We start from the raw sequence: 12,853 nt of genomic DNA on the forward strand, positions 1-12,853 counted from the left end.
GTTGTTTTATATAGATATACACATACATGTACATATAGATACATATGTGAATATATATATTATTTTTAATATTAATTTTTAAATTTTCATCTACAAATTCTCTTCCTCTTTTCTACCCCTCCCCACCTACTGAGAAGTAAACAATATGACATCAATTATATATGTGAAATCATGTAAAACATACTATCATATTAATCATATTGCAAAAAACCCCAAAAGAATGAAGAAAGTAAAAAAGTATAAAAGAAGTCAATAGGCATTCAGAGTTCATTAGTTCTCTCTCTGGAGGTAGATAGTATTTATTCATCATGCTGAAACTTGTTAAATCATCTTTCAGTCATGTCTCACTCTTCGTGATCATATTTGGGATTTTCATGGCAGAGATACTGGAGTAGTTTGCCAGTTTCTTCTCCAGATATATATGTGTGTGTGTTTGTGTGTGTGTGTGTGTGTGTGTGTGTGTAATATATTTATTTATTTTTCAGTTAGCAACATTCACTTCCACAAGATTTTGAATTCAAAAGCTTCTCCCCATTTCTCCCCATTCCCCACCCCAGGACATCAGGAACCCCATCCCTTCCTCCAGTCTGTCCTCCCCTCTATTACCCATCTTTCTCCATCCCTCTTCTCTTCTATTTTCCTGTAGGTCAAAATAGATTTCTATACTCCATTGCCTGTATAACTTAATTTCCACTTGCATGTTAAAGCAATTTTTAACATTCATTCTTAAAGCTTTCAGTTCCATATTCTCTCCTCCCCTCCCCACATACCCTCATTGAAATAACAAGCAAATCAATATAGGTCATACATGTGTAACAATTCAAAGCACTTCCATAACGGTTATATTGTAAAAGACTAATCACATTTCCCTCTGCCCTATTCTGCCCTCCATTTATTCCATTCTCTCCCTTGACTCTCCTCCCACAATAGTGTTTGCTTCTGATTATTTCTTTCCCCAGTTTGCTGTTGCTTCTATTATCTTCCCTCTCCTGTCCTCTTCCCCCTTGCCTTCCTGCAGGGTAAAAGAGATTTCCATATCCAATTGAGTGTATGTTATGCCCTCCTTAAGCCAAATCCCTTGAGAGCAAAGCTCACTCATTTCCTTTCATCTCCCGGCTCCTCCCCTCCACTGTAAAAGCTTTCTCTTCTCTTTTACGTGAGATGATTTGGTACATTCTACCTCTCCCTTGCTCTTACTGCTAGAACATTCCATTCAACAGTAAATTTGTTTTCATCTTCAACTTCATATTCAGCTTAGCATGTGCCCTCTGTCTATATATATGTATATATACATACACACACATATATGTATATATATACACACACATATATAGGTATATACACACACATATACATATATACATATATATGCACATACATATACGTATGTATGTGCATATATGTGTGTGTGTGTGTACGTAATGTAAACATTTCAACTTTTATGAGTACCTTAAGCCTTCATTTTCCTGTTTACCTTTTCATGTTTCACTTGATTCTTGTATTTGAAAGTCAAATTGTCTTTTAAACTCTGGTCTTTTCAACAAGAATGCTTGGAAGTCTTCTATTTCATTGAAATTCCATTTTCCTCCTGAAGTATTATACTCACTTATGCTGGGTAGGTGATTTTTGGCTTTAATCCTGTCTCCTTTGACTTCTGGAATATCATATTTCAAGCCCTCCAGTCCCTTAGTGTAGAAGCTACTAAATCCTGTGTTATCCTGATTGTATTTCCACAACACTCAAATTCTTTCTTTCTGACTCTTTTGTAATATTTTCTCCTTCACTTGAGAACTCTAGAGTTTGGCTACAATATTCCTAGTTTTCCTTTTGGGATCTATTTCAGGAGGTGATCGGTGAATTCTTCTGATTTCTATTTTACCCTCTGGTTCTAGAATATCAGGGCAGTTTTCCTCAATAAGTTCTTGGAAGATGATGTCTAGGCTCTTTTTTTTGATCATGCTTGTCAGGTAGAACAATAATTTTCAAATTATCTCTCCTGGACCTATTTTCCAGGTCAGTTGTTTTTCCAAAGAAATATTGCACATTGTCTTCTATTTTTTCATTGTTTTCATTTTGTTTTATAATTTCTTGGTTTCTCATTAAATCATTAGCTTCCGTCTGCTCCATTCTAATTTTTAAAGAACTATTTTCTTCAGTGAGCTTTTGAATCTCCTTTTCCATTTCAATGATTCTTCTTTTTAAAGCATTCTTCTCCTTTTTGCCATTTTGGTTAGTCTATTTTTAAAGGTGTTATTTTCTTCAACACTTTTTGAGTCTCCTTTAGCAAGCTGTTGACTTACTTTTCATGATTTTCTTGCATCACTCTCATTTCCCTTCCCAATTTTTCCTCCACCTCTCTTATGATTTTCAAAATCCTTTTAGTGCTATTCCATGACCTGAGATCACTGCATATGTTTTTTAGAAGTTTTGGATGTAGAAGCCTTGACTTTGATGTCTGTCTTCCTCTGATGGTACACTAAATTCTTCCTCATCTGAAAGGATGAAAGAAAATACCTTTTAACTAAGAAAGTAATCTTCTGTAGTCTTTTTTTCCCTTTCTTTGGGCATTTGTCAAGGAGGGTATACTCCTGTAAGTTCTCAGTTCTCCAAGGTGGTACCATGAAGGGAGAGGACTTTATTCCTGTTCTGGCCTGCACTCTCATCTGGGAGCAACCACAAGCACTCTTTTATACCCAGGAACTATGAGTAGGATTCTCTCTCCAAAGCCACCACCAGCTCCACAATGCCAATGCTCCCCCTCACCCCAGGATCACCACTCAGGACTGAGACCCAGATAGGTTACTACATTCCCACAGGGTCTTTAGGCTGAGGATTTCAAAAGTGGATGGTGCTGACACCCTGGAACCAAGGCTAGGGCCAGACCATACAACTCTCTCACCCAGGTGAAAGAGCTTTCTCACTGACCTTTGAAACTGTCTTTGGCGTTTATGGGTGGAGAAATCTGGGAGCCACAGCTGCTACCCATGATTCCATGTCCTAAAGTCTGCTCCAGACCTGTCCATGCCATGCCTCACGGCCCATACTGGGCTTTGTTCTGCTCCAAGCGTGGTGCGATCAACCTTAGCTATTGATCTTCCTGTCTGTCTTGGTCTGGAAATCTCTTCCATTCTCTCGTTGTGTGGCTTCTGCTGCTCTAGAATTTGTTTAGAGACATTTTTACAGCTATTTTATGAGGTGTGGGGGGAGAGCTAGAGCAGGTCCATCTTTCTACTCCGCCATACTGACTCCTCCCATCCTTGTTGTTTTCTGTCTTCACAACATCACTAATTTACATCCCTTCTCTCCCCTCAAACAGTGACAATCAGAGGTGAGGCCTTTAGGACCCAAATATGTTTTTCTACAAGACCAATCTGAACATATCACTCTCTAATTTCAATAAACTACACTGGTTCCCACTCATGGCCAGGATCCAATAGGAAATCCTCTTGGGGATTATTAACAGCCTTTGCTAATGAAGCCAGAACATGCTTTGCAGTTTTACGAATCATCCTTCCTCCTAGTAGCACAGCCAGAATTGCTTCCTATTGGTTTTCATCATGTCCATTTCATCTGTGCATTTGTAGAGGCTGTCCCCAGAGCCTGGAATCCACTCTCTTCCCAGTTCCACCCCTCAGAATCCCATCTGTCCTTCAAGGCTCAGCTCAAGCAAACCTTGACTGCAGAAGTCATCCTCCAATTCCTACTGCCTTCAACCCCAATATTCTCTCTTACCTAGTTTCAACATAAGACCCCAAAAGACAGAGTTCCATTGTGTAATGTGGGCACTATGCTGACAAAGAGACCTGCCCTTCAACTGATGAAAGAATGCTGACCACGATGTTTCATATCTACCATGAGGGATCAACTTGAGGGGATTAGAATCAGGTCAATAGACACTCTCCAGGAGGGTGCTTAAAGATCCAGGATCAGTGGTGCTCTCAGGTCCTCCCAGCTGCAGACTGGTTTGGAAGCCTGACTCACAATGTTCCTTGAATTCCAAGGCTTGTAGCCCCAGAGACTGCTAAGAGTAGTCATATGTTAGGTGAGAAAATTCTGTCTTCTATCTTGAACTCAGACCCAATTTCTCTCTCTGAATCAAGGGATCACTGACTCAAGACCATTCTTTGCCATATTCTCATCTATAGAATTTCTCTGATTTCTGTTGGGTTTTGCTTAGACAAATAACTACCTGCTATGCATTATTTCTGTTGGTCTCTGTGTTGCAGGTAGTGTCAGGATGGCCCATCTACTGCTCTCCCCAGATGTGGACTTGACCTCAGATCACATCTATCTAATGCCGTCTCTGAGTCAAGTCTACATATTTAGGTAACTCAAACATATTTATAGCCTATATATATATTATTCTACACATACCTATATACATCTTCACTACCACAAATGTATAGTAGGTTCTTTGGGCACAGAACCTGCTTTATATATTCTCTCTTTATCCCCAACAATTAGCAGAGTTTCTGGCTCTTAGTAGGTGCTCTACAAAATATTTCTTTATGGATGGAACTTCATTTGTCTGAAGAGTAAAGTGAGGCAAAGACAAGGAAAGTGATTTGCCCATAGTCCCCCAGAAATGCAGTGTTGGGGCAGGATGAAAACTCAAATGTCTTCTGGGATCAAGTGTACTACTCTATGAATTATGTCACGATATTTCTTGTAAGCATATTTCCCAAAAATATAGAGTTATGAATGCCAAATGACTGGGGAGTAGTCACCCCTCCCTCTGTCACTGGAGATCCCTGCCCAAAGCTGAGGTTGGAAAGGAAGGAAGGATAAGGACAAGACCTGAGACCTTAAAGAGAGTGAGAGGAGCAGTAAGAGCTTCTGATATTATGACAGAGCAGGCCCACAGGACAGATAGTGATAGAGGCAAGAATGAACGTACATGAAGACATATGTACATATGAGTATAAAATATATATAAATGATATTGCTAGAGATATGTGTGGATATATATACATAAACATGCTTTCATATGTATACATCTGTGTATCTCTGTATTATGAATATTTTCTATAGTGTAATGATACCTATGGACTACTCATTTTAAAAATAATTTCTTAATAATTAGAGGAAATACTGAAATTCAAGTAGAGGTTTGTGAAAATGAATAAAATTTCCCTTCCTTCAAGTTCACAGAACGTCCAAAACTACTCATGGGCCCTAGGTTCAGAGTGGCTGGCATACACAGAAATGTATGCATGTATACATGTGGGAATGACTCTGGATATTATATTGTATGCATATGTGTTTGCATTCCTATGTGTTCATATATATTCATCATATATTTATGTGTATGAATGAATAAGGTTACATATATATTTTTTTTCATTAGCATGTATACTATTTCCATATTATAACCTTAAAATTCAAGGCTCCTCTCTGTCCAAATTTCACCCCAATACTCATATGTAATCTACAGAAACCTGAGGCTCTTGGACTTCCATGGACAGCTGAGCAAACAATTTTACTTTCAGAAAAGTTTTGTGAGAGCTAGAGAGGGAGCTAATGAACCAGGTGGCCCACAGGGGATATCTCTTCCTTAGATTGTAGGAGCCATGACTGAGAAGTACCCAAGAATAATGGGAATGACCAATGGACTGGGGATAATGGGCCACACCAATCCAACAGTAATTCCCCCAATACCCTTGTGTACAGGTTTGTGTTTAGAGAGAATCAAAGTCTTTACCAGGGAAACACCACTTATATGATCTTTATCTGAACTTCAAAGCATTGGAGAGTTCATCTGCTGAGGCCAGTGTTTGAGAAATCTCCACCCTTGGTGCCTGAAAGCAAATAGAAAATCTTTTTTTTAAATCTATGTGATTGGGAGGAGGGGGTGATATAAGTATGAAAGAGGAACTCTCCTGAATCCTGCCACAATCCCCACCTTCCTGTTCCAGGGTCTGGCCAGGAGGTTCCTGAGAAGGACAGATACAGGCATCAGCAGCAGGACCAGACACAGGAGCCATCAGGGCAAAAAGGAATAAGGGAAGCTCTCCATCTGGGGCCTTTCCTTGTAATTCTTTATCTTCCTTGGATCCACCGAAGATTTCTCTGTGAGTTTAACCCTTTCTTTATACATTTTTATTGATCCCTTCAATATGCACAGCTGGAAACCTGGTCACTCTGGGAAATGGGGAGTGGGGCAATGAAGAAGTTTCTGTCAGTGTTTTCTGAAGTTTTATTCTTCCCTTGGGGATAGGAGCATTCCCCAACCTTCAGACACTTTTTTATATGGCCCCATTGGGGAGGGAGAGTTTTGTTTGGAGTGCTTCAGAAACCCCTACAACCAGAGGGTGTGAAAGTTCTTGCTCCCCATTCTCCAGGCCCAGGCTCTGGCTCAGGGGGAGTGGAGCCCATACCTCTTTGATTTTCTCCTGTTATCAATCTGGATTAGCAGCCCCACCCTTTCACCTACATTTGTCCCTTAATCACATCATTTGCCAATAAAGATGAACTGAAGCCACAACAACCAACAATGCAGACACCTGCACTCAGTCAGATTCTGTGCTGGTCAATTACCTGGTTGGGCAGGAGGTGAGGACCTGCTGCTGCTGCTGCATCCTCCTTCCCTCTGCCCATTCTCAGTACAAGATCAGCTACTCCAAAGCAGGGACAGTTTCATCGTCTTTCTGTTCCCAGCACCAAACCCAGTGGTGAAAATTATTCTGGGCCCAGGATCTCCAAACAGTAAATACTGAGCAAATGTTTATTGTCATTTGGTATAGATACACAATAAAGAGGTCCTTGCGTTTTCTTCCCTCCTTTCCACAGTTTATAGATGTGGAACACTGTTGGACCTTGTTGGTACGATGGTTAGCTGTGATGAAATATTTTTTCTTTTCTGTTTTGATTCTTTCACTTTAAAAAAGTGATTCTGGTGTATAGAACAATTTAAAAAACCATGCAAAAGGGGGAAAAGTCATTCTTAGAAAATTTAAAATATAAACAAATGGGTGAATGAATTTATGAATTAAAAAAGAGTAAATGAATAAATAAATCTGTTTTGCCTTGAATTAAGTGATTCCAGCCCACCCCTAGGCCTGTCCACATAAGTTACAGGAGGTTATAGGAGGAAGCCAAACTCTCATGTACTAAAGAAAGAGAAGAAGAGAGGGGAGACTAAAGAAGGATGATCTGAAGAATGGTCAGAAAGGAAAGGAGAGACAATCTTCCTCAGAATGCTCATTTCTATACTTCACTGTCACATCATGACAAGAGAAAGGGGGAAAAGAGAAAGTGGAGCTAACTTTTCAAGGGCCTGCTATGAGCTAGGCACAGTGTTAAACACTTTAAAAATACCTTGTTTGATCTTCTGAAGAACCCGTAAACTTGGTGTTATAATTGGCCTCATTTTACAGCTGAGGAAACTGAGGAAGACAGATGCTAAGTGACTTATCCAGGGTCACACAACTAATGTGACTAGTGAGACATAGTTTCTGGGAAATAATACATTGAGAACAATGGCCCTCCCAGAAGTCAGCGATGCCCCCTGGAGAACACTGAAGGCTTCAAAAGTCTTTGAAAATCAGAGTGTGCTAGCAGGTGGAAATCAACTCTGATTTGTTAAAAATCAATGCGAGGATGGATGAAGAGGTGGGCTGAAAGACTTCAGCTCCACCTCCTGAGGTTGTAATGAGGTTCAGGTGCCTCTAGGTAACTGAACAAAGGCATCCATCTCTATCTAGTCACTGGACAATGAACCATGGTGGGGTAAGAGTAATAACTACATAGGATCATCTTTGTAAGATCTTCTAGTTGGTTCAGGTCACACAAATGATGGAAAAGCATGTACCCTGGGGATTTGGGCAATCCCATCTATCAGCAATGTCCTTCAGAGACTGACTAAATAACTTACAGGAGGCTACTTTCTGAATGATGAAATAGGAAAGGAAACTCTTAACCTTCATTGAAAAACTGGTTATTAACATGAGTGAAACAATAATTTCTCTACTAAGTGACAGAGACTAGATTTTAACCCATTTCTTACTCTAAACTCTGGGCACTCTGGTGCATCCTAGCCGCACCCCAAAGAGAGGGAGTAGGGAAGAGGAGGTACTAATTGAAGGTAAAGATGGGAGGAAATCTCTGAAGAAGTCCCTGACACTCTTCTTTGTCTTTCTCTCCCCAAGGCGTATGAGAGGAGCAGGGCTTCTTGCAGCTGGGAGCAACCACCATGGCTGTGTCCCCCAGACCTGGGCAGCCTGAATATGTTCATGGTAATGCAACAGAAATAAGTGAAAATGGGAGTTCAGATGATAATAAAACTGAAAATTTGTGTTTGGGTGAATGGATGTGGATCCTCACAATGCTCACTGCCCTGGTTGGGCTGATGGGGAACAGCATCGTCCTATGGCTCCTGGGCTTTCCCATCAAGAGGAAGCCCTTCTCCATCTACATCCTCAACCTGGCTGGGGCCGACTCCCTCTTCCTCTGTTGCTCCTTTCTGATCTCAATACATGAATTTGTTAGATATTTATGTGATTCTTTCACGCACAAGTTATTGCAGTACATCACATATGCATTCTACACTGTGAGTGTGAGCCTCCTGGCTGCAATTAGTACCGAGCGCTGTCTATCTGTGCTCTTTCCTCTCTGGTACAGATGTCACCGCCCCAAGTGCACATCTGCAGCTGTGTGCACTGTCCTCTGGATTCTGGGCTGCCTGCTTGAGGTAGTTGGTTTTGTCATTTGTCATTTTGCATCTACCGGCCTCAAGAAACACATGTGTCTTGAATTCGTCATCACCGAGCTTGTGTGGTTCATCATCTTAACTTGTGTGCTGTGCGTGTCCAGCCTGACTCTGCTGCTGAGGGTCCAGTGCAGCTCCCAGGGCCGGCAGCCCCCCAGGCTCTACCTCCTCATCCTGCTCACAGTCCTCGTGTTCCTGCTCTGTGGCATGCCCATGGAGATTGGGGAATTCATAAGTCATTTCAACATAGTTTTAATGCCTCAATGGCTCCGTCAGGTCCTGGTCTGTGTGAACAGCAGTGCCAACCCTTTCATTTACTTCTTCATGGGCAAACAAATGCACAAAAAGAAGCAGCCCCTCAGGGTGGTCCTCCAGAGGGCCCTGGGGGATGAGCAGGATTTGGAAGGTGAGACTAGGGACACCCCACACACCAACGCCCCAGAGCTGTCCTTCTGATACTAAGAATGAGATGCATAGACTCAAGAGTCTTTGAAATTACCCCCATTCCCACGTCCAGCTGCAGACCCTTTCCACCTCCCTGGGAGGGAAACCAGGATTCCTTCTTCCATCCCTTATGTTAATGCCCACGGTTTGAATTCCAAGTGATCAACAAACATTTATTAGGTGCCCACTATATGCCAGACAGCTGGGCAGTGATGAGGATGGAGCTCCAGGGGGAAGAATGGGAAGAACTACAGTCAAATCTGGTCTGAAAAAAGCTGTGTGACCCTGGACAAGTCACTTAATTCAGTTTGCCTCAGTTTCCTCATCTGGAAAATCAGATGGCTAAGGAAATAACCAACCACTCTAGTATCTTTGCTAAGAAAAGCCCAGATGGGATCACAAAAGATTCACATGACTGAACAGCAAGACTATACAAGGCACTGTACTAAGTACATTACAAATATATCATTTAACCTTCTCAATATACCTGAAGGGTACATGCTCCCATGATCCCCATTTTACACCTGAGGAAACTGAGTCAAGCAGAGGTTCAGTGACTTTCCCAGAGTCCCAAAGCAAGTAAGTATGTGATGCTGGAATTGAACTCAGATCTTCCTGAATCCATACCCAATGCCATGTGCACTTTGGAGACTCCTAGCTTGCTGGAGGCTCCTTTACCTGCAGAGTCAGGTCCAGGGCCTCATGTGCCACCAGCCCAGAGGAAGGCTACTCCACCAAATGGCCACTGTCCCTGTCCTGAAGAGTAGAGGAAGAGGAAGGACATCCTCTAAGGCTCCATGTCTCCCTTCCCTCTCCCTGTGAACCTCTGTAAATGAAGGCAGAATCAGGGGTCAGACTCTTCAGGATTCTGGGGGACATGCTTCCCCACCTTGTCTTCTCTCAGGCTTGATCCAAGGTCCCTTCAGACCTCTTTTCCCCTCCTCCCCCTAAAAAAGGAAGATTCCAGTTCAACCAGATCCCCTCCATTCCTTGTTTGTGCTGCTTTCCCTTTCCCTTTCCCACTCCCATCGTAGGAGTTCAGCCAAATATTTCTCTTGCTCTAGAGGTCAAGGCTGAGGCTCAGCTTCCCCTCCTATTTCCAACCTGTTTCTCCAGGGGTCCATCTCTCTGAGTCTCTTTGTTTCTGTGACTCTCTCTATTCCAATATCTCTTTCACTCTGCATGACCCAGTTCCTCATGAGGGCAGATATTGTAAGGGTGAGACCAAAGCAAGACAAGGGGACACATCACCACGCACATACAAATCACACATGTGTGCTTGTTCAACACACATATGTGCCAAATAGTACACATACACACACACAAGCATTAAGTAACAGTCTCCTATCAAATATCCCAACAGTGAGAGATCGCTCAGCCTCCATTTGATTCCTCCAGTGACAATGACCTTACTACTTCCTCAACACTTTCAGATTCCATAATTTATCTAGTACAACCACAATATGGGGTAATCATACGATTTTTTTTAAACTTTTATTATTTATATAATCAATTCTGTTGCTAATTGTCATTATGTTAAACTATACCTGATTTCCTGGTATAAATCTCATTTGTTCCTAAAGTATAATCTTTGTATCCTATTGTTATAAACTTTTAGCTGGCATTTATGATACTTATTTAGGATTCATTAACGAAACTGGTCTATAATTTTCTTCCTTTTTTGTTACTCTTTATGGTTTACTTATCAACACAATATTTTTTCATGAAAGTGGTTTGGGAGGACCCTTTCTTTACCATTATTCCAAAAGAATTATTTAATATTAGAATTAGTTGATCCTAGTTTGATAGGATTGATTTGTAAATTCATCTAACCCTGATACTTTTGTCTTAGTAAGCTCACTTATTGCCTGTTCAATGTCTTTTTCATAAAAATGTCTGTTTTGATATTCTATTTCCTCTTCTGGTAATCTAAGGAACTTATATTTTGTCAATATTGTTGAATTTCACTGAAATTGTCACATTTATTGTCATATAATTCGGCAAAATAATTCCTTATGATTAATTTCATTTCATTTTCATGTGTGGTAAATTCACTTTTCATTTTTAATACTAGTGATTTGCTTTTGATCTCTCTTTTCAAATCAAATTAACCAACTGTTCATTTATTGCATTGTTTTTTCTTAAAATTAACTCCTAGCTACATGTATTAATTCAATAGTTTTTTATAATCAATCCCATTAATTTTATTTTTCACTAATAACATTGCTTCATTGTCAATGATATCTTCTATTAAAATGTCATTACCCTGTTTATTTCTTTCAACTAAAATGATTTTAGTCTTAACTTGGTATGAGATCATGGTTGCTGCCTCTGCCTACTTTGCATCAGGTGAAGCATAATAAATTGTATGCCAAACCTCTGTTTTAACTCCGTGTGTATCTCTCATTTTTAAATGGATTTATTGTATACAACATATTGTTGGATTCTGCTTTTTAATACATTCTGCAATCTGTTTCCATTTTTATTTACCCAGCAAAATTGAGTATAATCATTAATTTTAAAAACTGAACTGAAAGCTTTTTATTTATTTGTAACAAAAAGACCAGAACTAAATGGAAATTTTGATACATTAATATATTTCCAGAAAAAAATATAAGGATACCTAAAACAGTAATTACAAAGGATTCATTAAATTCAAATAGTTTACATCTTGACTAATGTAATCAGTATTCTTAAGACTGTCATCATTACCAGGTAAGAATAAAAGAAAGGTTGGGACCAAGTTAAGTATTATGAGGAAATTGTAAAAACCAAAAAATTGGGGAGGGAAAAGTAAAAAGCAGCAATTATCTCATACAAATGAGTCATGAAAGGAAAAACTGAAACAGAGGAAACAGGTTTGGGGGAGATCTGGTAGTACTGAAACCTTAGTCTCATAGAATCTGGCTATAAAGTGAAGGAACTATATACATATATATGTATATGTACATATATACATCTAGAAAGATATTAAAATGTCTTCTAAATTTACAAAGAAATGAGAGGGTGAGGAGAAAGGAAAAGGGAGGGACTTAGGAAATTGTGAAGATTAAGATTTAGGAGGATGGTGGGAGATGGTAAGGCAGGTGCTCTAAATAGGGTCAGTAGAATAAAGAATAAGAAGGTCAGGGGAGAGGATAAGATGATGGAGATACGGCAAAAAGAGAGGCTGAGGACAATAGTGAGTACAAATAAGATGGAGGGAAATTCACAGATGGTAAATATAACTTTAAATGTGAAATATCTATTTTTATGTCAATGGTGTGTAATATAGAGGGAGTTGGATGTGAGCTCTATATGCAGAACAAATCCATTCACCATGGCTTTGGCTGCTCTTAAAGATGATCAACAAACTTTTCAAGCCATACATTTCCTGTATGTTCTTTCATGGTTCCAATGGCCCTTGAAAAAAAGGGAAACAAAGGAACAATAAATTTACTTAGAAATCTCTCCCTAGAAAGGGAAATGTTTGACTCAGGGCAAGAGGCTCAAGGAACAGCCATGAGAAAGATGCTTACTGACCATAGAGGGGCCAGGAAATTCCTCAGAAAGGTGTTCCTGCTTAAATAGAGTTTCTGAAGAGCAGTTTAGTTAAACTTGTTAAGCTTTTTTTTTTTTGCATTGAATAATAATTGTAATTGACTGGAAGGTTTTCAAATAACTTGCAAATAACTTAGCTTGCAAGTGGGCATTCACAGTGTG

At 40.0% G+C, this 12,853-nt stretch overlaps 1 protein-coding gene across 1 annotated transcript; it reads left to right on the top strand.

Annotated features, from left to right (window-relative positions):
• Positions 1-8,191: 8,191 nt before the first annotated feature.
• LOC140522540 (mas-related G-protein coupled receptor member X1-like) lies at positions 8,192-9,163 on the top strand. Its single transcript, XM_072637948.1, has one exon. The coding sequence runs from the start codon at positions 8,192-8,194 to the stop codon at positions 9,161-9,163; it is 972 nt and encodes a 323-aa protein (XP_072494049.1).
• Positions 9,164-12,853: the final 3,690 nt, after the last annotated feature.

The sequence above is a fragment of the Notamacropus eugenii genome, chromosome 2 (assembly GCF_028372415.1).
Source record: "Notamacropus eugenii isolate mMacEug1 chromosome 2, mMacEug1.pri_v2, whole genome shotgun sequence".
Classification (NCBI taxonomy): domain Eukaryota; kingdom Metazoa; phylum Chordata; class Mammalia; order Diprotodontia; family Macropodidae; genus Notamacropus; species Notamacropus eugenii.

Excerpts from the sequence above, each read along its gene's own strand:
- LOC140522540 (XM_072637948.1), top strand. The coding sequence starts at position 8,192 with ATGGCTGTGTCCCCCAGACCTGGGCAGCCTGAATATGTTCATGGTAAT.